The following is a 26,025-nucleotide window of genomic DNA, read 5'->3' as shown; positions in this document are numbered from 1 at the left end:
TGTTTTTTTTTTTTTTTTTTTTTTTTTTCGGTACTGGGGATTGAACTGGGGTCCTTCCTTGTGCTTTGGAAGCATGTGGTGGAATCACTGAGCTAAATCTCTGGCCCTGGGCTTCAGATTTTTTAATCGGGCATGCTTAGACTTTTTTGGTTCCAGATCAGCATAGTAGTGACTGTTGGTTCTCACCTGTGCTCAGGGCCTCCTGGGTAAAAATGATGAAAATCAGTCCTGCTGGGCATGGTGACACATCACTATTATCACAGCATTCAGGAGGCTGAGGCAGGAGGATCACCACAAGTTCAAAGCCAGCCTGAACTGCATAGTGAGACCCTATCTCAAAAAACCAGAATAAATAAATCACGGGCCGGGGATTTAACTCATTGGTTCTACCGCCTGCCTTGCAAGCACAAGGACCCAAGTTTGATCCCCGGTACCAAAATCAATCAATCAATCAATCAGTCCAGACTTCCCAAATGCATTGCCCAGTTTGGTGGTACTGTGGTGTGTTCATATTAGATCTTTATGTAGCTTTGGCTGTAGGGTGGATAATTTAATCTCGACTACTTAATTTAACCATAAATCACTAAGCTTGAGCACTCTTCTAATTTTGATATCTAAGTAACTATTTCATTGTGTTTTATTCTTGCAGTATTACTGGGATCGGGACCCAGGGCCTGGTACACGCTAGACAAGTGCTGTACCGCGGAATACACCCTTAGCCCCTTTTTCTGAATGACTCCATTTCTTTTTTCCTAGCACTTTTTTTTTTATTGGTTGTAGAGATTAATGGGTTTCGTTTTGGCAGATTCATTCATGCATATAACACTTCAGTCACTCCTCCATCACCTCTCACCTTCCTCCTAGGTCTACTGCTTTTGGGAGGGGTCAGTGTAGATACAATATTTTGCTCATATAGATCCCCCCATTACTGACCCTTACAGCCTCTTATTCTCTCTCTCTCCCTTTTTTTTTTCTTTCTTAACTTTTTCATTAACTTTTTGAGACAGGGTCTCTATGTAGTTCAGGCTGTTCTTTAAGTTACTATGTAGCCTAGTCTTCCTCTGAACTCCAGGGGATCCTACTGTCTCAGCCTCCTGGAGTACTGGAATTACAGGCACGCGCCACCTTGTCTGGTGTTTTTGTTTGTGGTTTTCTTTTGTTTTTTTACTGGGGATTGAACTCGGGACCTTGTATTTGCAAGGCAGGTGGCGGCACTGAGCTAAATCCCTGGCCCTGTTTGTGTTTGGTTTTGATTTTTGTTTTTTTGAGACAAAGGTCTTGTGATGTAGTCTGGGCTGCTCTTGAACTCACTACATAGCCCAGGCTGGGCTCCAATTTGCAGTTATCCTCCTGCCTCAGCCTCTCAAGGGCTGGGGGATTACAGGCGTGTGGTACCACATCCATCTTGTTTTCTGTATTCTTTCTCTCTTTTTGGTTTTTTTGAGACAAGGTCTCACTGTGTAGTTGAGACTGGCCTGGAACTCACTATGTAGCCCAGGTTGGTCTCAAACTCACTGTGATCCTCCTGCCTCAGCCTCCCAAGTGCTGGGATTACAGGCGTGTGCCACCACACCCCGGCTGTTGGTTCTTGCTGTATAGAAACTTTATTTTGATGCAGTCTTGTTTGTCAATTCTTGTTATTTGCTATTTCCTGTGGTTAGAGCCCTTTTCAGCAAGTCTGCCTGTGCCTATGACTTTTCAAGTGTTTCCTTTATGTTTTCTTTTAGTAGTTACAAAGTTTCAAGACTTCTACCTCTTCTTTAATCCATTTTGAAGTTGATTTTTTTTAGTTTGTTTCTGTATCTTCTGCTCCCTTCCATTGGTTCCATTGGTCTCCGTTTTTGTTTTTGTGTCAGTTACTGTGGTTCTGTAGTATAATTTGAAATTGAGTGTTAAGATACCTCCAGCCTTGCTCCTCTTTAAGTGTGTGTCTTGTAACTGGGGATTGAACCCAGGGCCTCTGCACTGCGCTATCTCTCAAGCCATTTCATTCATTCATTCATTCATTCATTCATTCACGGGACAGGGTCTCTCTAGTTCAGGCTGGCTTTCAACTCAGGGCCAGTCCTCCTGAATGCTGGGATTACAGGCATGGGCCACCACAACTGGGCGGGTTCAAGGCATTTATTTATGTGGTTGGTTGGTTGGTTGGTTTTTTGAGACAGTATCTCATTATGTAACCCAGGCTGGCCTTAAACAATCCTCCTGCCTCAGCCTCTGAAGTGCTGGGATTCCAGGCATGCACCCTTGATTTTTTGTTTAGGATTGCTTTAGCTATTCTGGGTCTTGTTTCTATATGTATTTTGGGGTTGCCTTTTTCTAGTACTGTGAAGAACATTGTTGGTATTTTGAAGGGGGTTATGTTCAATCTTTCTTCGGCGTTCTCATGTTTTTTGTCTGTTTGTTTTGTTTGTTTTTTGATGGTCTCATATTTTCATTGTTGACTTCTTTCATCACTTTGGATAGATTGATCATTAGGTGTTTTTTCTTATATTGTGGACAGAATTGTTTTCCCGATATCTTTCTCAACTAGTTAATTATTGGTGTGTAGTAAAGCTATTTATTTTATTTATTAATTTTATTTAAAGAAAGGAAAGGTTTATTTAGCTCAGTTGTAGAGGATTCAGTCCATAATCAGCTGGCTCTAAGGCAGGGTGGCACGGCAGACAGGCATCACAGAGGAAAACAGTTCGTGTCAGGCAGAAGGTAGCAAAGCAAACAAGCAAGAAGCTACAAGTAACTAGAAGTGAGCCTCTCTCTGTCCCTTATTTTGAATCCAGGCCGCCCTCCCTTAGGGCAGAGTACGCGCACGGTAATCTTAGTGTTGCGCAGGAACCAGTCGCACACTGTAGATCCAGCTACCTCTGAAAAAAGCTCCATGGATGATTGTGTGAGGCATTGGGGAGACATCGAAACACAAACCATTATTAGCAAGGCCATTCAAGACTTGGGGCAGGAGGGTGATTATTTCAGATGCACTGCAGAAGTAGACATTGGCATTAAAAGAATGGCACTCCCAAGTTGGCTGAAGTCATGCAGATTAAAAATCCACATACCTTGGGCTGGGTGGTGCTGCCACCTGCTTTGAAAGCATAAGGTCTAGAATTCTATCCCGAGTACCACCACCCCCCAAAAAAATCCACACACCTCCTGAGCCAGCAAATACCTTTGTAAATCTAGCTAAGGAAAGTGGCTGTAAATACGCATCAAAAATCATGAACAAAGCCAGGTGTGGTGGTGCACGCCTGTAATCCTAGCACTGGGAGGCTGAGGCAGGAGGATGCTGTGAGTTCGAGACCAGCCTGGAGACCAGCCTGGGCTACACAGTGAGTTCCAGGTCAGTCTCCACTACATAGTGAGACCCTGTCTCAAAAAACAAAACGAAACAAAAGGACGTTGTTTAAAGCTGTTGCTTTTCTGTCTTGTGAATGGCTCCATTTCTTGCCTCCCCTTTCCCCTTCTGAGGATTGTAGGCAAGAAGAAAAATTGCCTCCCACTTTATGTTCATAAACTGAATCAAGTATGGAACTCATTTGAGGGCAGAAGCAGGAGGATTGCAAGTTCTAGGCCAGCTTGGAAAACCTAATGAGACCAAATAAACAAGGGCTGACATACAGCTCAATAGTAGAGTGCTTGCCTGGCATACGTGAGGTCCTGGGTTTAATCCCCAGCACTAAAAGAGGAAAAGCCGGGCATTGTGGCATATGGCTATAATTCCTGCTTTCTGGGAGGCTGAGGGAGGAGAACTGCAATTTCTAGACCTGACTAAACAACTTAGTGAGACCATGTCGCAGAAATGAAAAATAGCTGGTCGTGGTTGCACATACCTATGATCATAGCATTCTGGGAGGCTGAGGCAGGAGTGTCTCAAGTTTGAGCCCAGCCTGGGCAACTCAGTGAGATCTTGTCTCAAATATAAAATAAAAACGTCTGGTGATGTAGTTCAGTGAGAGGCCCTGGATTCTATCCCCAATACCACAAAAAGTAAATTAAATAAAAATTTATAAGGGCTGGGGATATAGCTGGTTTGGAAGTCCCTGGATTTAATCCCCAGTACCTGCCTCCCACACCCCCAAGAAAAATGAAATAAGCAGGTTGAAATATCCTGTAGGGGACAAAGCCAGCTTTTCTTCAGTCTCTCGTGCTGTCATCCACCTTGTTCCATACACGGATTGCTTGAACCTTAATTGGGCTTTTGCAGCAGTTTGCTGAACTGCATTGTCCTGTGATGAATCTCAGCAAGTTAGCATGGACCTCAGGATGTGGGGACAGGTTTCCATCTTGTTCACTTTTTATATCCAAACTAAGTCGCGTAGTCGAGCCTTGTTTCGAAGCAGTTTTACTTTTGTCCAGAGCCCTTGTATTTGTAGGACAACTGAGCATGTGTACCAAATGTTCAAAATTTAGGAAAAGCGCATTTAAGATTTTTTTTTTTATCAGACCTGGGTGTTGAACCCAGGTGGCTGCACCTGCCAGGCAAGCACAGTTCCGCTGAGCCCCACCCCCACCGGAAGTTGTGCCTGTACAATGCCAGGTCTGGATGCCAAGCCTGCCGCTGAACACTCCCTCCAGGTTGAGGGCCGAAGAGCGGCCACAAGGCAGTGTTGAGATCGAAACTTTTTAAGTAATTTACGCTGCAAGCAGTGAAGACTTCAACTGCCAGAAACTGTGGCAGAAAGTTGCCACCTCGGCCCATGTGGGCCTGGGTCTGTCTGTCTCTCAGGGTGGAGGCACCAGAGGCGAAAGGGATGTGAAGTGATTGTGGGGAGCCCTCCGGGGGTCGCCATACCCTGAGAGCCCAGCTGGGAGGCACAGGCCACTTCCCCCACACGCCTGTCTTTCTAGTCTGTCGCTGCGCCTTTAAGCCAGCATTGTCCCTCAGCATCCTCCAGGGCCCCCTAGTAGGTACCTAGACCTCAGGGTGTCCCCAAGTATGTGGTCTGCGTGACCCTGTGGACTTTAGAGCAGCTCATAATTGAGCTTCTTGCTGCTCAAGTGCTATCTAGAGCATTGTGTGGTTCAGGAAATGAACCAGGGACAATATCTGTCTGTTTAGCCCAGACTTAAGGTTTTTTTCCATCTATCATCAGGTGAATTTGCAGATTGGGAGGGCCCACTCCACTGAGTTCCTTCCCATTTTCTTTTCTTTGTGGTTCGGGAATTGAACCAGGGACTTTGCACTGAGGTACATGAACACATCCCTTTATTACTTTTTGAGACAGAGTCTCCCTCAGTCAAAAGTTGCCCAGGTGGGCCAGGGTTTTAACTCTGATTCCGCCGCTTTCCTCGTAAACACAAGGTCCAGAGTTTGATCACTGGTACCACCCCCCCAAAAAAAAAGTTGTCCAGAGTGGGCTCAAATGAGATCCTCTTGCCTCAGCCTCCCAGTGCCGAGATCGTAGGCTGCACCACTGCCTCTGGCGTCTACTGAATATCTGATTGGTTTGTTTTTTCCATTTCACAGTTGGTACCTAAAACCTTTTCCTGCCTTGAGGGGAGGCAGAGCCCCCCTGTCCTGTTTGTGGCTTCTTTGATGCTTACAGCAAACACTTCATGTTATATGTAAGGAGTAGGTGTGCTCTCCCTTCTTTGCTTTGTATAATAGGGATGCTGGTAGGGGGTCCAAGGGTTAGCATTAGGACTTTTATGTGTTTTTTGTTTTATTTTGCTTTTCTTTATTTGAATGCAGGAAAATGGGAGCTTGTTAGAAATGCACATCCTGCTCTCACCTCCCTTGGAGCTTGGAGGCTGTTATTTTTTTTAAATACTCTGGGATCTGAGGACTTTCCCTTTAGAAAAACAATAGTTTTAGAACAGGCTTTTTAGATAACCCCAGGGATTTCTGATTAGCTCATCCCTGAAGTGTGTTTGCAATGTAGCTGTCAGTTTTGGTGATGCAAGGTCATTATTCTATAAATGCTGCTGCTGCTGAAAGAGTCATGTTGCTGGAATGGGCCCTGTCTCTGCCCAGGAGCCCGGGTAGCAAGAACGCTTCCTGTATCCTTGGATTTACTGTCCTTATCCACGAATTCCACTTCCCTGGATTCTGCCAACCTTGCATCAGAAATGCTGGGTATGCCAGGGCTCTGGGAGGTTGAGGCAAGAGGATCTCAAGTCTGAGCCCAGCCTAGGCAACTTAGGGACTTAGCGAAACCCTGTCTCAAAATAAAAATAAATAGGGCTGGGGATGGAACTCAGGATGAAGATCCTGGGTTCCATCCCCAGTACCATGGAAAATCAAGACAAAAAAAGAGGAAAAAACGTTGCGTCTGCACTGAACCCTGGTGGATGTTATTCCTCGTCACCGAGCCCCGAGCAGTACAGTACCACAACCACTGAGGCAGCACAGATGCTGTGTCAGGTCCTTAGGAATGATCTAAAGTCTTGGAGGAAGTGTGTGGCTTCTGTGCAAATACTCGGACACTATTTAAGGGACTCAGGCATGCATGGATTTGGGAGTCCGCTGGGGTCCTAGAAACAATTCCCTGTGGGTCCCCAGGGGCCACTGTGCACAGGTATTAAATCCACCCCCCTTTTTAATAGTGGGGGTCGGTCTTCCAGCAGCTTCCTTCTCAGTGTACCCTGAGGCTGTGTCTCGTGTGGTCCATGGCGTCTGTGAGAGCCCCCTAGAAATACACACTGTCATTGTGTCTCACTAAGAAACAACCCATGAATGCCTCCTTGTCTCCCGGAGGTGTCTTAGACACCCTTGGTACTGGACTGGAGGGACGCGCCTCCCTGTAACTGCCCTGCTGTGCACCTGTGGTGTGGCAGTGTGACACCTCTGTGGTCATTCCCCTTGGTGCCTGGCCTTGGCCACGTGGTGATTGTCATAGGCTCCTTCTCCGCACGGCCAGCTTGTAGGAATGGAGGCGTTTGCTTTCGCCCCGTCCCACTCCAACATGGATGGGCCACTTTGGGGCTTTATCGCTTCTTCTCCACCTTATCTCTTGCTGTTGTTCAGTCTCGCTGGGAAGCCCAGTGCCCCCATAGCAGCTGCTCCCTGCCCTTTCAGAGAAAATCGGAGCCACCCAGCCCGGAGAGACTTTCCCAGATTGAGTGCCGCAGTCTGGATGCCCCGATGCAGGGAGGCCTGTTTCACCCTCTGCAGGAGGTTGAGTCTGTGGTGCTTCCTTCCTGGAGTCTGGAGCAGTCTTGGCCGGGTGGCCATTGTGCCAGGATCCTGTGCTGTCGAAGAGTGAGCTCTATAAACACTCGGTCCTACTTCAAGAAGATAACATTTTATCAGAGCAGGAAGGGCCGTGGGGGCGGTGTTAGAGAAGCCTTGGTGATACTGGTCTGAAAGTAAGGGGCAGTTGCCTGGGTGGCCTGTTCTTGTTAAACCTCAGCTTGCTGGGCACACGGCCGCACAGCAGACGGGCAATCATTCCATCTAATCTCGGAGGGGTCTGCAGGCTTGGAATGGGGAATACACTCTGAGAGGCGGAGGCCTCTTCCTCACACAGAGCTGTCACACACGCCCAGGAGAGGCTCAGGCCTTGGTGGTGGGCACCTGCCAACCGTGGGTGGCGTGGCCTTCTCGAGCCTGTGTGAGGAGGTCCTCAGGGTTCGCTTTCCAATGAAAGCAGATCCCCAGAACACAGTTTTGTTGACCCGTGTTGTTTGTCTTTGGTTTCTCAGCTCAGCTTTGACCTCCTCTTTTGGCTGCCTCTGCCAGGCTAACAGGAAGGACTGTTCCTTCTTCCCGGCTTTCACCTTTCCTCCCACTCTCCTCTGCCTCTTTGATTTGGCTGTTGGGAGTCCACTCTGCTGCAGGGCTGCCTGGGCCTACAAACTCCCATTTTCATATCCCTGTCTGATCTGTGTGGCACACAGCTATAATCCCAGCAACCTAGGAGGCTGAGGCAGGAAGATCCTGTCTGGGCAACTTAGTGAATCCTTGTGTCAAAATAAAGGTCTGGGAATTTAGCTCAGTGGTGCTCTACCTGCCTCGCAAGCGCAAGTCCTGAGTTTGACCCCCAGTATCAAATGTAAATTTAAAAAGAAAGAAAAGGGCCCAGTGCAAAGGCCTTGAGTTCAATCCCCAGTACCACCATAAAGGAGGATGATCAGTCCTCTGACTGCCTAGAAAGAGGGTAAAGAAAGGAAGGCAGTAGGGACTTGAGTAAGGGGCCAGGAGGTCAGTACCTCGGGTGGGCAAAGACAAAGGCTGTCTGAACCTGGCACTGTTTACTGGATTCTCACGGAGGGAGGGAGCATCAGGTGACTTGCGGGGGCCAACATACCCCTGTGTGGATGAGAATCACGCTGAGGAGGCCTGCGAGGAGTTTATGTTGAGCAGGACGTGAGATGAACAAAGCATGCTTACAACGGTAGGTGGAGCTGGGCACGGTGCGCACGCCTGTCATCCCAGCACTCAGGAGGCTGAGACAGGAGGATCGCTGTGAGTTGGAGACCAGCCTGGGCTACATAGTGAGACCCTGTCTCATAAAAACCACAAATGAACAAACAGTAGGTGGAGTTAAGCTGATAAGGAATTTGTCCCTCCCCTGGTGAAACCTTTCTCCCCTTTTTTTGGTTGTGTTGTGTTGTTTTGTTTTGTTTTTATAACTACTCGGTTCACAGAACCAGTATGCCTTCTGCTAGCGTGAGTAATCTTGCCCTCGAGCGTCACAGCACCACGGGACCATTGAGGCCTCAGCTGTGACCCAAGGCAGAATGGAGTTATGTTTCCGCATGACATAGCCTCAGACGGCCCTAGTCATAATTTAATTATGAAAGGATTTTCCCCTAAAGTTATGTGGAATGGCTCCCGACACCACCAAACAGTGCAAAACAAAACAAAGCAAAAATGAATCCTGACCTTGAGTGCTTCGGTGGCAGAGCGAACGGAAGCTTGTGTCTTCATGGTCCCTGGCAGCCTGTGCTCAGTTTGAAGCACGGTGGTAGAGACTGTGTGCCCTCGAATGTAGGGGTTCTAGACCAGATCTCCGGTCCTGGCCAAATGACTCTGCCCCCTGAGCTTTTACTCTACACCCTAAAATGCAGTGTTAGGTTGGAGCGCAGCTCTCCTGTGCACACCCTGGGTTCCATCTCCAGCACCACAAAAAGGTATGGTTGCACCAGCGAGTGAGAATCAAGCAGAAGCCCCCCGAATCGAGCCCATACATGTGTTGATGTACGCAGTGTGACATTTTAGATGTCACCTACAAAGATAGCACAAAGCTCCCAGTGTCAGCCCCTCCGGAAACATGGGGGGGCAGTGACCATGACTCACGGTCCTACTGCAGCCCCTCTGCATCAGACAGGCAGACGCCTCCCCTGCCACAGGTCCCACTTGTACCTGTCGGCACCCTGTCGGCTGTGGCTTTGCTTCCCAAGTTTGCCTGGTTTCCTTTCAACGCTTTACCTGCCTGCCCAGCCTCCCAGCCCAGCTACTCCCAGTGTGTGAATGTGCGCATACCCACTGCGGCGCGCAGTCCCCCAGTGAGGCTCTGGTTCTCTTGCTTGAAAGACAGGTCACCAGGAAAAGCTGTGGTGTTTCCTGTTTTGCAAAGATGTTCTTAGCTGGGTGTGGAGGCGCACATGTGATCCCACCCTTTTGGGAGGCTGAGGCAGGAAGAACACAAGTTGGATCCCCGCCTTTGCAACTTAGTGAGGCCTTGGCTCATACAAAATAGGGCCAGGGATTTAGCTCAGTGGTTCCACCGCCTGCCCCAAAAAGCACAAGAACCAGAGTTCGATCCCTGGTACCCCCCCCAAAAAAAGAATACAAAATAACAAGGGCAGGGGGTGGAGCAAAGTCCCTAGGGTCAATCACCAGTACTGCTCCCCCACTCTTAACAGCAGTGGCTTCATCCTTTCTTCCCTCTCCCTAGGGACTGTCATGAGGTCCCTGGGGAAAGAGTGACTGAAAATTCATATTTAAAAGTCAATATCTTTCATTTCAGATAACCAAGAAATGTGTCAAAGGTTCTACAGAGAAGAGCAAACTGAAACTGCAAAGAGTAAGATGTTTTTCCTGATACCAAACCCGAGCCTTCTAGGCCTTTGGGCTGGGAAGAGTCAGGAGAACCCTTCCCACCTCCCTGCCACCTGCTTTCCTAACCACCAGTGTGCATTTTTGCTTTAGATACGGAAATAGGCTCTGTGGCCTGTGGCTTGCATCAGTTTAGCTTTGTCAAGTCTTAAGATTTTGATATCAAGTTCTCAGCCCTTCTTTATTCTTTGTTTTCTGAGACAGAATCTCTCTATGCAGTTCAGGCTGGCCTTGAACCCATGGTGATCCTCCTGCCTCAGCCTCCTAAGTGCTGGGATTTCAGGTGTGTGCCACCACACTTGGCCTCTCAACCCTTCTAAGCTAGTTTCTTTCTTTCTTTCTTTCTTTTTTGGTACTGGGGATCGAATGTGGGACCTTGTGCTTGCAAGGCAGGCGGTGGAACCACTGTACTAAATCCCCAGCCCTAAGCCTGTTTTTTTTGTTTGTTTGTTTTGTACTAGGGATTGAACTTGGGCCTCTCGTACTGAGCTATATCCCCAGTGCCATCCCCCCACTCTTTTTTTACTTTGAAACAGTGTTTCACTAAGGCACCCAGGCTGGATATGAATTTGGGGTCCTCCTGCCTCAGCCTCCCAAATAGCTGGGGTGATGAACGTGTGCCACCACACCCAGCTACCACTGAGCTGCTATTAGCAGCTGTAATAGTATTGTTACTGGCTTTATAGTTAGGCGTCCTTCACCTTAGAGTTGCCTTTGAAAGTGGTGGGGTGGGGCTCAGTGGTGAGCACTTATCTAACAAGTGTAAAGCCCTAGATTTCATTCCCATACTTTTTTTGAGTACTAAGTAAGGGCCTTGCTGAGTCATCCAAAGTTGGGTTTGGACTTGCAGGGCTCTTGCCTCAGCCCCCCAAGAGTTGGGACTGCAGGCACATGCCACCATGCCTAGCACATTCTTCTTGTGGCAAAGCCCAGAGAAGTCCACCGGGCATCCTCAGCCCCTACAGTTCCAGGAAAAGGTGCCCAGCACAGTTGGCTTTGTTCCCCTCATTGTTTTCCGAGCCTTCTCAGAGCCACACTCTGTTTTTGGAGGGTCAGATTCTGCGCTATTTCTTGTTCTGTGTGTGTGTGTGTGTCCTGGGTTGGAACCCTCAGGTTTAGGCCCCTGTGCGGCTGAGAGATCGGCTTTACCTGCAGTTTCTAGGGCCTCCTGGGTGCCTTACCTAGCATCGGAAACTGCTCTTCCCACCTCACGGTGTTGTTGTGGCATCCGTGCCTGTCCGTCACCCCCGGGTGACCCCTGTGTCTGGTCATCACTCACGGATTCCTGGCATGAAACACTCGGACGTCTTTCTCAGCACGGCCCAGTGGCTCTCGTTAGACTGACCTCAGCCCCATCGGGGTTGAGAATTTCTTCTGTGGTTTTTATTTTTGGAGCCGGGAGTTGAACTCGGGGCCTTCACACTCTGCCGTGTCCCTTCCCCTCCGTCCGTCTCTCGGTCCCTCCTCTCTTTGGTAAGAGACTGCACGAGGGCTTGGACCACAGCGCTTCTCCTGCACCAGGCCCTGTGTCTCCAGGCCCGGAGGGTGGCGCTGGGGAGCCCACCTGGGGCATTGTCTCCTAGGGCAAAGAGCAGCTGAGAGAAGAGAAGGAGAAGCTGAAGGAAGAGGCCCGGCGTGCCAGAGAGGAGGCCCGCAGGAGGAAGGAGCAGGAGAAGGAGCTGAAGGAGAAGGAGAGGCGCAGGAAGCGGGAGAAGGACGAGAAGGAGAGGGCGGAAAAGCAGCGGCTCAAGGAAGAGCGGCGCAAGGAGAGGCAGGAGGCGCTGGAGTAAGTGTCCCGGCGGTGGGCACGGCCGCCCGCCTTGGCCCCCTCTGCCTCAGCCCTTGCCGTCCCATCCAGAAGGCAAGCAGCAGTTTCCTGCTGGTTTTCGTGCATGTCTTGCTGAGGATAAACAGCGGGAAAGGCAAGACCACCAGGCTCGCGCTCTGTTGCCCCCGTCCTCTCCTGGTGCTGAGCCCCCGTCTGCCCAGGAACCTTTTCCTAACCCATTCACGTCAGGTTTCTCATCTTGCATGCATGCGGATTACCGGCTGGCTGCCTGAGATTTTTTTCTCAGGTCTGAGGGTTTATTTTGTTTTGATTTTTTAGTCACTTTGTGGTTGAGACGCGTTCTTACTCCGTTGCCTAGGCTGGGCTCAGACTTGTGATCCTCCTGTCTCAGCCTCCCAAACTGCTGGGATGACAAGGCGTGCGGTGCCATAATACCTGGGTGTTTTGAGTTTTTTTTTTTTTTCATTTTTCTTTGTGAATACGTATGTCGTAGCTTTATAGTAGACGTTCGAAATAATTCATAGCCATTGCCTGCAGAATAAACTCCTGGACACTTAACAGCTAAGTGCTCTCGTCACTGCTGCAACCCAAGGTGGTGGATGACTGACACACGATTTGCTATCTTGCAGGGCTAAACTGGAGGAGAAGAGGAAAAAGGAGAAGGAGAAACGGTTACGGGAGGAGGAAAAGGTAGCGTGTACTCTCTGCCCTGCCCCTCTTTGGCCTTGCTGGGAAGCCCGTTTCGGAAATGGCATCTTCGCCTGCCTTGCTGCTCTGTGTTCTGCCTGGGGAAACCACGCAGGGCCCGTGGGACAAATGAACCTGTTAATGTGCCTCAGTGCAGCTCTTCACGCACGTACTTGCTTGACACCCGGGTGCCCCTTCCCTCGAGGACAGCTCTGGCCTTCTGAGACTGAGTCTGCGGGTGTGGAGAGCTGGAGTTTAAATGGTGTCTTCACATGGGAGATACTGAGGCTTTGCTTCTGGAGGCCTCTGCGTGGTCTAAACCCATGTTCTTCCTCCCTGCTCCCAGCGCCTTAAGGCAGAAAAGGCTGAGATCACCAGGTTCTTCCAGAAACCAAAGACCCCACAAGCCCCCAAGGTGAGCAGCGCCTTCCTTTCCCTCACTTCCAACTCAGGCTTTCCATCTTTTGTGTTTTTACAAACCTAAGGGTGTCATGCGACCAGTTGCCTTCCCTTTCATTACCATAGGGCTTCCAGGAATCCTGGGCACTTTGATTTCTGGGAAAGTCTGAAGGTTCAATATCTGGTCACTCGCTTTGTCCCAAAAGGCACATGTGATACAGTGCCGAGCCTTCAAAGGTTGCTCGCTGAACAGCTTTGTTGTAGGTATTGAAGATAACTTGGCCATATGTGGCAGTGCGCACCTTTCACCCTACCACTCTGGGAGGCTGAGGCAGGAGGATCACTGTGAGTTCGAGACCAGCCTGGGCTACCTAGTGAGTTCCAGGTCAGACTCACTACACAGTGAGACCCTGTCTTAAAAAATACAAAAAACAAAACAAACAAGTTGAGGTCCAGCCTGCGTGACTTAGCAAGACCCCTGTCTCAAAGTAAAGTTTTTAAAAAAGATCTGGGGATGTAGCTCAGTATGAAACTAGTACCGTGGGGCAGAGGGTATAGAAAGAAGGGGGAAGGAAAAGGAAACGCAGCTTGGTCCTTGCCTGGGAAGCGGCTACTCACCGTGCCCAGGGTCAGCCGCAATACAATAGCACCGAGTGCTGCTTCCCTGGGCCGGTGACACCACCTGGCAGTTTGGGCCTTTGGGCTGGCGTCTGTGCGGGATGCTGCCTCTGCCCCCACCTCCGGAGGCCCCATGAGCAGGTCCACCCCTGTGCGGATGCCCTGGCTGACCGGAGCGTCCTGTGCATGGAACTTGGCTGGTGCTCACTCCCTCCCGTCGCGGCCTTGCGCACTTGCCTGCGCTTCCTGTTCCTACCACGCCTCCTAAAGATCTGGTTCATTCTTGTTTTGTTTTGGGGGCCCTGGGAATTGAACCAAAGGCCTTTCCACTGAGTTGTATCCCTAACCCTATTTCAGTACTTTTTTTCCAAGAAAGGCTCAAACTTTGCGTCTTCTTGCCTCAGCCTCCTGAGTAGCTAGGACTAAAGACATGTGCCACCATGCCTGGCAACCTACTGTTTCCTCATTATTGCTTTTGTTCCCTTAGGACAGTTGGCTTTTGATTGGAAAGCGCCTTATGTTCTCTGGTTGTTAATATGTTCTTCTAATTTACTTTCTAATTCTTTTTTTCACTCTGTGGTTATTTTGTTTGTTTGTTTCTGTTTTTGCTGGTGTTGGGGATGGAACCGTGGATCTGGTATGTGCTACGCAAATGTTGCCACTGAGCTGCATCCCCATCCCCTTTGTTTGTTTGTTTAACCTTAGGGGTTTTGTTTGTTTGTTTGTTTGGTACTGGGGATTGAACTTGGGTCCTTGCGCTTGCAAGGCAGGCCACTGAACAGCTGAGCCAAATCCCCGTCCCTAACCTTAGTTTTTTAGTTTTGCTTTTTGCTTCTTTATTTTTATTTTTGTCCCAGGGATCAAACTCAGGACTTTACAATTGCGAGTCCTGCTCAGCGCCACTGAGCTAAATCCCAGGCCCCTTAGTTTTTTGGGGTTTTTTTTGGTACTAGGGATTGTATATGGGACCTTGTGCTTGCAAGGCAGGTGGTGGAACCACTGAGCTAAATCCCCGGCCTGCTGCCCCTTATTTTTTGCTTTTTACATGCAGGTCCTTAGCTTAGCGGGACCGCCTGGTATTCACATAGGGTCTGGAGCGTGGCCTTCCTGTTTCTCCTACACAGGCAGCAAAGATTCCCAGCCCTCTTCCATGAAGAGGCCGCCCACACTCGGCCTCGGCTGCTTGTGGGAATTACTGAGGAGCTTTCCAGAGTCCTGGAGCCTGGCTACCCTCTGAGAACCTGGTGGGTTTGCTGTGGACACCAAGTTTTTGTTGTTGTTGTCTTTTGGGGTTTTTTTTATAAGACAGGCTCTTGCTGTGTAGTTCGGGCTGGACTTGAACTCACTGTGTATCCCAGGCTGGCCTCGAACTTGTGGGGATCCTCCTGCCTCAGCCTCCTGAGTGCTAGGATTATAGGCGTGCACCAGCATGCCCAGTTGGCACAACAGTCCCCGTGAGCTCTGTGCTGTGCCACTGTGGAGATTTGCCGGCTCTGGCACTTTTCCTCCTGAGGTGAAAAGCTGGTCCGTGCAAACCTCACAGATGGCTTCCCCTCCAACTCCTCCTCCTCCTGGGCTGGAATCCTTGGGGTGGATCCGTGGGTGTCAGCATTGAAGGGGGTCAGGGAGAACGGATTGGCTTTGCCAGAATTGGCAATGGGGAGAGGCTGAGAAGGTTACCATGGTGTTTCGGGACCCTTCCAGGCCACAGTGTTGAAAATGGGCCTGTGTGGTAAATCACGTTGATTTTTATGTTGGGGCTCCTGGTGTGCCAGTCACTCCCCTGGGCACCGTCTTAGGGGAAGGAGCTTGGCTCCTCTGGGCTTGGCTGGGGGTGGTAAGCACACCACCTGTGTCTTGGGTCTTGTCATCCATCTGTCTTTCTATCCTTCCTTCTGTCCTTGCGGGTTTATTGGGGGATAATTTGCATACAGTAAAATTTACCCTTTTCCGGTCTTGCCATATAGTTCTCACAGATGTTAGCAGGCCACGTAATCAAGATCTGGAAGTTTCTGTCACCCCACAAAACTGCCCATCCCACTCACCCGATGCCCTAGTAGTTGTACTTTCCAGAATCGAGTGGAGCTAGGTGTCTGAGAGCTCCCTTGCAACCTGCCCCACACCTAACCCCTCCCACTCCACCATGAATGCTCCTGTACATCCTCCCCACAGAAGGGGGGTCTCATTTCCCACCCCATGTCTCACGGGGCCTCCTCTCTTTCAGACCCTGGCCGGTTCCTGTGGGAAGTTTGCCCCCTTTGAGATTAAAGAGCGCATGGTCCTGGCCCCTTGGTGTCGGGCCACCTTGGACCAGGACCTGTGTGATCGGTTAGACCAGCTCCTCCAACAGCAGAGCGGAGACTTCTCCTTCCTGAGGGACCTCAGAGGCCGCCAGCCACTGAGGTCTGGGCCCACTGGGATCTGCAGCCGGGACACAGACACGGTCAACAGGTTAGGTCGGGATCAGGGCCTGAGGGGCCGGGTCAGAGCATCAGGCTGGACTCTTGCTGCTGCACGGTGGCACTTGTCCCCTCCTCTCCTGGGCCTCAGGCCTCCCTCTACCCTGCCCAGTGTAAGTCCCCAGATCCTGTCTTCACAGTCCCCGGCAGGGTCCCACAGAGCACATCTGTGCCCTTGCTGGCTTACATCGTACACAGCACCCTCCCTCCCAGCAGCCTGGCTCTGGGATGGCTTGGTCTGTGCGTTTTACACGAATGCTTCTCGCCGTGCTCTGGGGGCAGGCAGTGCTGCTGTTACAATGGTGTGGCGGCTCCCTGCGCTGCCCTGTGTGTGCGTGAGGCATGTGGGTGGCAGCAGGACACGTGTCTCTGCCATCTGGCCGTTCAGGGACGTGGTGATTGTGGAGACCAGCAAGGGCGACGCCGTGCCCGAGAGGCGGAAGTTCGGCCGCATGAAGCTCCTGCAGTTCTCTGAGAATCACCGTCCAGCATACTGGGGCACGTGGAATAAGAGGACGGCAGTCATCCGCCCGCGGGACCCCTGGGCCCAGGACAAGGTGAGCGCCCGACTCGAAGGCCTTGCCCTGCCTTTTGTTTCCGATGCCAAAGGTGGTGGTGATGCCCCGTGTCTCCCTGCAGAAGCTCCTTGACTATGAGGTGGACAGCGATGAGGAGTGGGAAGAGGAGGAGCCGGGGGAGTCGCTGTCCCACAGCGAAGGGGTAAGGGCAGCCAGGGCGGACGGCGGGAACCCTCAGCCAGAGGCCACCCTGGCGGTGCGGGCGGGGCGAGCTGCGGGGGCCCGAGGGGCCCTCCTCTGCCTCCCCGACCCACAGTCCTGCAGGGACCCCTTACGTCTGCATTCAGCTTTCTCGTGTGTGATTCTAGGGCTGGAATCGGGGGTCCCCCAGAAGCTAAGATGGTGTGTGCCACTGAGCTGCCCCCGAGACCCTCATTTGCATTTTTTAACAAAGTTCATATTCTGTTTTCGCATTGCATTTGGCAAAAGTTATTTCCCTCCTTTTAGGATGATGACGATGAAGTGGGGGAGGATGAGGACGACGACGATGGCTTTTTTGTGCCCCATGGGTACCTGTCTGAGGATGAAGGTGTAACTGAGGTGAGGGCCGGACACTGGCTCAGAAAAAGCTTAGCTGGGGGCCGGGGTGGTGTCATGTACTTGTCATCCCAACACCCTGGAGCCAAGAGGATCTCTTGAATTTGAGGCCAGCCTGGGCAGTTAGTAACACCATGTCTCAAAAAAACAAAAAACTGACGCTGCCCTAAAGTAAAAGTAAGATGGCTGGGTGTGGTGGCACTCCCTATAGTCCCAGCACTCGGAGGCTGAGGCAGGAGGATCGCTGTGAGTTTGAGGCTAGAGCAGGGTACATAGTGAGTTTAAGGCCAGCCTGAACAACTAGTGAGACCCTGTCTCAAAGAAATAAATATATAACTAAAACTAAAATGGTCTGGAGAGGCGTCCTTCCATAGTGTGTGCTTAGTGTAAAAGAGCTTAGTAAGGGAGGCTGCTGCTTGGTGGGTCCTGACCCAGTTCAGTCCACACCCACTCCCTACTGTGGCATGGACAGCGTCCCTAGGCTCAAGTTTCATCTGTGGACATGGCTGACGCTGACCTTGTCTCTGTGAGGGGGGTGGGGTGGGGGGGTGGCCGGCTGTGCCTGTGTAGGAAACTCCAGGTGCAGGTAAGGGACCTGGTGGGGCAGCAGCTCTGGGCGTGAGGGCCTGTGGTCTGGGTCGGGAGGATGCGGGGCTGTCCCAGGTCAGCCTCAGCCAAAGCGTGTCCTGGTGTGCTGCACCCCACCGCTACAGCCTGGAGTGGGCTCAGCATGGCATGTCTGTTGGGCAGAGACCCTTGCCAGGGAGGCATGTGGCAATGTATTGAATTGAAAATGGGTGGGAAATTTTGAGGCCAGGCGTGATGGTGCACGCCTGTAATCTCAGCACTCAGAAGGCTGAGGCAAGAGGATCGCTGTGAGTTTCGAGACCACCCTAGGCTACATAGTGAGCGCCAAGTCAATCTCAACTACATAGTGAGACCCTGTGTCAAAAACAATAAAACAAAACAAAACAGAAATTCAGCAGCCAGAAGAGGCTTGGTGGTGAGTTCAGGACAACGTCTGTGATGCCCTAGTTATTCCATCTGGCAGTTCCTGCACAGGGCCGGACAAGGGACAGCAGCCGACTCTAAAGGCGGCATCTGTAGCACCGGCCAGGGCCGAAGGGAGCAGGGACCCTAAATAGTCTCCCTTGTCCTACCCGAAAGGAGTGTGGCGACCCGGAGAAGCACAAGGTGCGCCAGAAGCTCAAGGCCAAGGAGTGGGATGAGTTCCTGGCCAAGGGGAAGCGCGTCCGTGTGCTCCAGCCTGTGAAGATCGGCTGTGTGTGGGCCGACAGCGCAGACTGCTCGGCCGCCGACCTCAAGGTGCTGCAGCAGTTCACAGCCTGGCGACTGGAGCCAGCGCCCTCTGAGGATGAGCTGGTGCCCAAGGCCACCAAGCGGGAGAAGCGAGACCAGCAGAGTGAGTGGGGCAGGTGTGGGGCCCTCAGCTGCAGGCCTCGGAGTGTTTTGGTGCTAGGGACGGAACACAGGGCCTCATGGGTGCTGAGCACCTGTTCTACGTAGCACTGGGCCACATCCCCGGTCTTGACTGTGACCATTTTCATGGCTGTCTGGGACATAGCGGTGCCTCCTTAATTTTCAAAAGCAGGGGCAGTGGTAGCAGCTAAAAATGATAAGCAGGGCCAGGGATTTAGCTCGGTGCCACTGCCTGCCTCACAAGTGCAAGGTCCCAAGTTTGATCCCTGGGACCGAAAAAATAAGTAAAAATGATAAGCAGGCACGGTGGTGCAGCCCTATCATCCCATCCACTCGGGCATGGCAGGAGGATTGCAAATCTGAGCCCAGCCTGAGCTACTTAGCAACATCCAATCTCAAAATAAAAAGGGCTGGGGATGTAGCTCAGTGTGAAGGCTGTAGGCTCCTCCCCCAGCACCATCTGTGGCAGCCTGGGGGAGGCGGCCAGTCAGAAAGGTTGGCCGTGCAGACTCACCTGACCAGAGCTGGCCTCCCTGCCAGGGGGTTGGAGTTGCCTCTCGAGCCTGCGCACAGTACGTGCTGTCCCAGCCCGCCCTTAGGAGGCCTCCCCGAGGCTGGCTGTGCCCAAACCCCGCAGACAGTCACAGCCCCTCGTGTGGGTCCCGAGGATCTGCACCTCCTCAGGCCACCCGTGTCCCCTGTCCCGCCAGTCCTGGCCCAGCTGCTGCCACTGCTGCACGGCAATGTGAACGGGAGCAAGGCGATCATCCGCGAGTTCCAGGAGCACTGCCGCCGGGGCCTGCTCGGCGTCGGGGGAGCCAGCGGCCCCCCGAGCCCCACCACCCCGCGCCCGCACACGCCCACTGAGGACGCCGCCGTGCCCTCCAAAGCCAGGCTCAAGCGCATCATCTCCGAGAACTCGGTGTACGAGAAGCGGCCCGACTTCAGGATGTGCTGGTACGTCCGTCCACAGGTGCTGCACAGCTTCAACCAGGAGCACCTGCCCGTGCCCTGCCAGTGGAGCTACGTCACCATGGTGCCCTCGGCCCCCAGAGAGGACAGTGGTGCTGTGTCTGCCACGCCGCCCGGCCAGGTGACACCCGTGTCGCTGAAGAGGAAGTCGGGGGGTAGCATGTGCATCACACAGTTCATGAAGAAGCGGAGGCACGACGGGCAGGTGAGCCCCCCCAAGGCTGCTGCTCGTTTTCCGGAGCCGTGCTAGGCGGAGGGGAAGATGGGTGGGCAGTGGACCCCTGCAGCCTCCGGCCCGCGGCGTGTTTGTGACGGCTGGGCCTCCCCGGCGTCATCCCCAGAGTCGGGGGTGTTAGAGCTCGGCCTTGGTGTGGAGCGCTGTGGCTCTGGACAAATGCGTGGTGACGCACGTGCGCCTCAGCCTCACAGAGAGGGTGCCCTGCCCCGAGAGCCTCTGGTGGGGTGCCTCTGCCCAGCATGTCTGCCCTCCCTCCCGTGCTGCGCGGGCGGGTCCCCTGGAGGTGAGGTGCTCCAGCCGCTGCAGCCATGTGTCGGGTGACAGCTGCCTGTGGTCAGCGCGGCCTCCACTCCCTTTCTGCAGTGAGGGCCTTGCCTAAGGCCACATGGCACAAGTCCAGGCTGGAGCCCGGTGGATCAGAGAGGCCCTGTGTTCTTCCTAAAAACCCCTTGGAATCCTCTGCTCAGGGCTGGGATCCTCTCGGCCCACGGTCTGTGCCCCCCTGGATGGCTTCTGACCACTGTGCTTGGTAGCTGCCAATATCGGAAGAGATGAGCACTCGCCAACCCCAGTTCTGTTTTGCAAGGTGGCACACAGCCTTAGGTGTGCGGCAGAGGCCGTGCAGATGGGCACAGCAGCCGGGGAGCCGAGGCCACTAGAAATGTGCATAGAGATGTTCGTGTTGAGCTTTTTCTGTTTTCCGGTCTCTTAAAGTTCTCATTCAGAGCTCAAGAATCCAGTTTTGGCCGGGTGTGGTGGCGCATGCCTGTAATCCCAGCACTCGGGAGGCTGAGGCAGGAGAATCGCTGTGAGTTTGAGACCAGCCTGAGCTACATAGTGAGTTCCAGGTCAGTCTCAACTACATAGTGAGACCCTGTCTCAAAAAAACTAAAAAAAAAAATCCAGTTTCAGTCCTTGGTGTTAATGCCCTAGGAGGAGGGACAGGGGTTCACCTTGGCTGATGTCCTGCCAGTACATGCATCTCTGGCCCAAGGATGTCCCAACCCCTTGGCCTTGGTTTTATTTAAGTGGTTTTTTTGTTTTTTGCTACCGGGCATCAAACTCAAGACCTTGTGCTTGCGAGATAGGTGCAGTGCCGATGAGCTAAATCCCCAGCGCTATTTAAGTGTTTCGAAATAGGCTGTTTACCATTCCCCACCAAACAACCTATGACTGAAATGCCAGGGAGCAGACATGGTGGTGTGTGCCAGTTACCCCAGCTCCACAGGAAGCTGAGGCAGGAGGTTAGCTTGAGTTCAAGGCCAGCTTGGGTGTCTTAGTCGCTAGGACTCAGTACCCTGACACCCACAGCTTACAGGAGAGGTTTATTTTGGCTCTTTTATCTTAGGGCCTCAGTCTGTCCATAGTCAGCTGGTTCCAGGGCAGATGCGGCCCGTGGAAGGGCTGCTGCGGAGAATTGCTTGCCTCATAGCAGCCAGAAAGCAGAAAGAAGCTAGGAGCTGGGCAGGGAGATGGACCCTTCCCGGTTACACTCCAGTGACCTCGTTGGCTGAACCCACTGCCAGCCTCCCACAATCCCCGCCTCTGAACGAGTCCTTGGAGAAGCCATAACACTCCCAACTCAGCACGACTTTAGGACTTCCCGACTTCCGTCCAAACGCAAAGGGGGAGAGGCGAAAGGGAGAGAACAGCCGGAGCTCAGCCTCCTTCCCTCTGCCTCTGGGGGTGATGAGTCTGGTGCCGGGCGGGTCTGGGTCTGGTCAGGGAAACCTTCATCTCTACTTGCTCCCCCTGCGGAGGCCACCAGGCTGGCCGCTCTGAGGAAGGGGTCTGTCCCCTGCTTACAGGCATCCCCCTCGGCCAGGCTGGAAGGATGCAGCCTAGGAGCCCGCTGAGCACCACCTCTGGCCCTCAGCACTGGTCATTGCTTCTTTTGTTTTGTTTTGTTTTTTGGTACCAGTGATTGAATGGGACCTTACGCTTACGAGGCAGGCAGTGGAACCACTAAGCTAAATGGTCGTTTTGGTACACAGGAACCCAGTGTGGTGTTCAGGCCAAGATTGGGTGGTTCTGTGCCCTAGGAGGCCAGGGAACCAGTGTGCAAACCATCCCTTTGGTTTTCTGTTGCCCTTTTGCTAGGCAAACGGCAGATTGGAGGGTTTTGTTTAACAGTGGGGGGGTTGGACCCTGACCCTCACACAAGCTAGGCAAGTACTCGCCACAGAAGCTCTGGCTTTCCCATCCAACCTGTCTCCTCCTGCCTGGGCCCCGAGTGGCTGGGCCATGGCACTGAAGACGCTCTTGACCTGCTGAGTGCTCAGCTGTTTATTGGAACAAGTAGACTCAGAAAACATATGTTTGGCAACAGTCCCCCTTTTGGGTGTACTGGGCATTGAACCCAGGGCCTTCATACTGTCCTACATCCTCAGCCCTTTTTAGTTGTTTTCATTTTGAAACAAGGCCATCTTATTAAGATGCCAAGTTGCTCAGGCTGGACTCAAACTTGCCATCCTCCTGCCTCAGCAGGCGTTCAGGGGCTTTGCTCTGGTCACAGGCTCCCTAATGCACCTCTCAAGTCTGCAGTGGGTCCCCAGATCAGTTCCTGGAGGCTGTGCAGTGTAAGGAAGATGAGGAGTCACACGGCAGAGGCCAGTGACAGGAGTTGCCCCCTCCCTGCTGACAGTCTGTCCATTTCTGTGCAGATTGGAGTTGGGGACATGGATGGCTTCCAGGGGGACACGGAGGAGGAGGAGGAAGAGGATGGCGACTGTATGATCGTGGAGATCCCGGGTATTGGGGGTGAGAAGGGTTTCAAGCCCTCTGCTTCTTGCCGGGACTGGAAGGAAAGCACCTGCGTGCTCTGGTTCACTCTGTACATCACAGAGATTGAGTTAAAATACCCAGGACGGGCCGGATGTGGTGGTCCACATCTGTCATCCCAGCACCCTGGGAGACCAAGGCTGGAGCCCAGCATGGACTAGTGACTTAAGGAGATCCAGTCTCAAAATGAAAAACTGAAAAAGGGCTGGGGATGTAGCTCAGTGCCAGATTTCTGAGTTCCATCCCCAGTACTGAAGAAAAAAAAAAAAAAAAAGATATGGGTGGGTTTCTGGGTAGGGCGATCTGGGCAGAGGGAAAGTCCAAGGCCCTGCAGGGAGCATGACTGAGCAGGCGTGAGCTCAAGGGAGCGAGGGAGGGCTGAGACTCCAAGCGAGATGCAAGCCAGGGCAGCACCGTGACAGGAGGTGACAGGGCGGGAAGCCCGGTGGGTACAGCAGCCTCTTCCCCCTCCAGAGGCCCAGGAGCCATGCGGAACCACAGCAGGAGCCGAAGGCGCCGTGGACACGGACACCGGTGAGGGGCCGTTGCCCGCAAGCCCGCTGGGCGCCTCCTGAGCAGCCGGCGCTGCGTGTGGAACAATCCTCGCGGACGATACTTGAACATTCTGCCGACTCCTGTGTAAAGAGCACTTTGTCCCGCTTCACAGGCCTCTCGGGGTCTGGAAAGGTTTTATATGGATGCCTGACTAGTTCTTGACATTTGTAAAATATCTCCCCACGCTGCATATTAATTTTCCCTTTAATAAAGCATTATTGTGAGGTGTGGCCTGTACGGCGCTGCTGGGCCCTGAGGTGTGCAGGCGCTGGGTCAGACACTTGCATGTAAATGAATTGAATCGCCAGACGCCCGTGGCCTTGGCGGGCGCTGGCCAGATGTGGAAGTGTATAAACTTGTTCTCTAGCCCCGACCTCCGCCTGTCTTTCTTCTGTCCCGTCCACCGCGCCCAGCGTGTGTGGGGGAAGCTAGGTGCCCCTGCCACTCTGAGTGGGCCTCCTGCTGGCCTGGTTGGAACTGAGGGTTCGTCCCTCCTGCGCACGGGGTTGGGCGAGGAGCTGTGTTCTGAGTCTGGCTCGGGACACTGGTGCCGACCACCTCGGGGGAGCGTGAGCATGCAGAGCAAGCAGCCTGGAGATGTCAAGGCTCCGACAAGCCCAACAGCCGGCCCGCAGGGTCAAGTCTGAGCACTTGCTGTGAGCACCTGGAACACAGACTCCTGTGGCCTCTGCGTGCCGTCCCCAAAGGAGGCTGGCGCTTTGTTTGCACAGAGCTTAGACTGAACAGGCAGCTGAGCTTAGGCAGCCCCATCCCAGGTCTCACCCCAGCAGCTTTCCCCTGCAACTCCCAGGGTCTCCTGCTGGGAGTAGGGCCCACCCTCAAGTCCCCTTAGGCCAGTCCAACTGGGGCACTGACAATGTGGAACTGAGTCCTAAAACTGGCAGAGGATGCAGGACCAGTGGCACCTTGGTGCACCCCACAGCCAGCTGGGGTCTCCAAGCTCCAAGTCTGGCTGCAGACAGCAGTGTCAGGGACTGGGCCAAGAACACGGCCCGGAGCACCTCCTTACTGTACAGCCAGCTCCACGTTCTAGATGGCTTAAACGGCGGTTTGTCATAGCATGTCTGGCTGTCTTTGGGGTACAATTTCCTGCCAGGCACAGGAAAATGCGGTCTGAGTCCCTTAACTGTGTGAGCCTGTTCTCTCCAGGCTGATGGGCTCAGAACTCAGACCCCAGGGTGGTACAGCTGAGGTGCAGGCCTTTTAAGGGTTACCCGCTGGGAAGTGGTGGACAGAGAATTCCCACAGGAAGGGTCCCACTGAGGACAGCCCCACCTCTCCTGTGCTCTGGCTCCACCTTGCACTTCAACCGGTCTCCCAAGCTCCCACCTGACGCCATCAGTCACGCGGGCCATCAGGATGCCGCCAGCTCTGAGCCCCTGAACCTCAAACAACTGACCCACTGCACTGCTATTTTACCCAGTCTCAGGTGTGATGGTGCAAACGAGTACAGAGAGAGCAAAGTGACAGCCCTAGGCAAGGCTGACCCACATCTGGCCTTGCGCTGCTGGGCGGCACAGTGGAGGGGACCTCGGCCTGTGTCACGCAGTTTGACCACAGAAAACTATGCAAATATTTATGAAGGTTTATAAGTTATAAGTTGTAGATCTTTGTGCTGCCAGGCCAGCACCTCCCTGCAGTTGTCACCAGCTCCAGGGCTGGACAGGCCACGCTGGTCCACAGCATGTGGGGCCTGCACCCATGTGGGGCCTGCACCCGCACAGCTCTGCCCAACTGTCTGCCCTGGGGCTCCGGGACACTGGCGGGGGGCCTCCTCAAGGGACCGAGTCTCTGCGGGAGATCTACAGCCTTTCAGCTGGTTAGTGCCTCCCCTGCTGGGGGGCTCACACCAGGGCAGGTGTTTCCAGAGGTGGCTCATGGCTCGGGAGAGGGACAGGGACAGAAGAATATAAGACAGACTCAGGCAGAAGCCAGCTCTGCCTTTATTTTAGGAGAGCTGCTCCATGGCCTCCAGGAGCTCTGGCTTCAGGATGGAAGAGTCTGGCTCGGCCCCTGCGGCCCTGATGTCCTCCAGCACAGCCGCATCCCAGGAGAAGGTCAGGAGGGCCGAGGGCACCTGGGTGGGGTGGTCAGATCGTCACCTTGTTCCCAAATGATGGCTCAGCAGCAGGACACAGCTGGGCACAGCTGACCGTCCCCCAGGGGCTCCCTTCCAAGGGGTGACTCAGGCTCTACCTCTGCCTGTAGTAAGTACACCCTCCTGGATGAAACCCTGCATCCTAATTCCACTTGGTTCTGCTCCTTAGAGAACGGTTACAACCACTTCATAGGAGGGGACCAGCCACTATGCAGGTACTCACCAGACTTAGCAGGTCAAGGTGACTCTACGATTTGGGGGGACGGGGTTTGTACTAGGAATCAAACCCAAGATCTTCACACTGAGCCAGACTTAGCTCCACCACCACCCCTTTTTTTGGTATGGGGTCAAACTCCAGACCTCACACTGGAAACACAGGGGCAGCACCACTGAGCTAAATCCCCAGCCCCCTTTTTCATTTTCCAAGATAAGGGTCTCAGCACGTCTCAAGATTCCTCTAACTCAAGATCCTCCTGCCTCAGCTTCCCAGAATCCTGAGATTACAGCTGTTCACCACCACGCGGGACTAGAAAGCAGAATTCAAACAGAGCCAGGCCCAGGACCCTCCACCCACCCAAGACCTGCCCCAACTCTGAGGCCTCCTCTTCCTCTTCTGGGCCCAGCAGCCCACCTCCCTGGCCGGTGAGTCTCCTCACCCCACTCACCAGTCCACACTCGTTCAAGGCCACATTCTCATCCTCCGCCAGTTTCTGCCCTCCAGAGGCCAAGAGCTCAAAGGGCAACCAGTCATTGTGCAAGGCCCCTCGAATGAACTCGTACAGCGCTGACAGCCGTTCCCGGGCATAGAAGGTCCCTGCGGGTTCACGCAGTCGGCATCCGGGCACAGCGGACA

At 53.1% G+C, this 26,025-nt stretch overlaps 2 protein-coding genes across 5 annotated transcripts in view; one reads left to right on the top strand and one right to left on the bottom strand.

Moving 5' to 3' along the window:
* Chaf1a (chromatin assembly factor 1 subunit A) overlaps positions 1-23,407 on the top strand; it is a 31,967-nt gene extending 8,560 nt beyond the window's left edge. For 2 of the 4 annotated variants that reach the window (XM_010634812.2, XM_010634813.3), the window contains exons 4-14: positions 9,912-9,968; positions 11,584-11,786; positions 12,419-12,479; positions 12,823-12,891; positions 15,718-15,944; positions 16,341-16,509; positions 16,592-16,672; positions 16,978-17,070; positions 18,235-18,490; positions 19,218-19,684; positions 22,381-22,729. In XM_010634812.2, coding sequence (XP_010633114.1) covers positions 9,912-9,968; positions 11,584-11,786; positions 12,419-12,479; positions 12,823-12,891; positions 15,718-15,944; positions 16,341-16,509; positions 16,592-16,672; positions 16,978-17,070; positions 18,235-18,490; positions 19,218-19,684; positions 22,381-22,659 — 1,962 coding nt within the window. In that variant the 3' untranslated portion in view covers positions 22,660-22,729. Of the gene's footprint in view, positions 1-9,911; positions 9,969-11,583; positions 11,787-12,418; positions 12,480-12,822; positions 12,892-15,717; positions 15,945-16,340; positions 16,510-16,591; positions 16,673-16,977; positions 17,071-18,234; positions 18,491-19,217; positions 19,685-22,380; positions 22,730-22,972 lie in introns of those variants that run through there. The other 2 variants (XM_010634817.3, XM_010634816.3) reach the window with 2 other exon arrangements.
* A 1,587-nt stretch (positions 23,408-24,994) lies between these two features.
* Ubxn6 (UBX domain protein 6) overlaps positions 24,995-26,025 on the bottom strand; it is a 5,023-nt gene continuing 3,992 nt past the window's right edge. Inside the window, exons 8-9 of the mRNA XM_033759610.1 lie at positions 25,838-26,008; positions 24,995-25,151 (exon numbers count right to left, since the gene is read on the bottom strand). Of these exons, the coding sequence (XP_033615501.1) occupies positions 25,023-25,151; positions 25,838-26,008 (300 nt within the window). The 3' untranslated portion in view covers positions 24,995-25,022. The remainder of the gene's footprint in view (positions 25,152-25,837; positions 26,009-26,025) is intronic.

The sequence above is a fragment of the Fukomys damarensis genome, unplaced genomic scaffold, assembly GCF_012274545.1.
Source record: "Fukomys damarensis isolate Sample0158 unplaced genomic scaffold, DMR_v1.0_HiC HiC_scaffold_37, whole genome shotgun sequence".
In the NCBI taxonomy this organism is placed as follows: Eukaryota; Metazoa; Chordata; class Mammalia; order Rodentia; family Bathyergidae; genus Fukomys; species Fukomys damarensis.
Note: the sequence above shows the minus strand (reverse complement) of the source record. Positions and strands in the feature narration are given on the sequence as shown.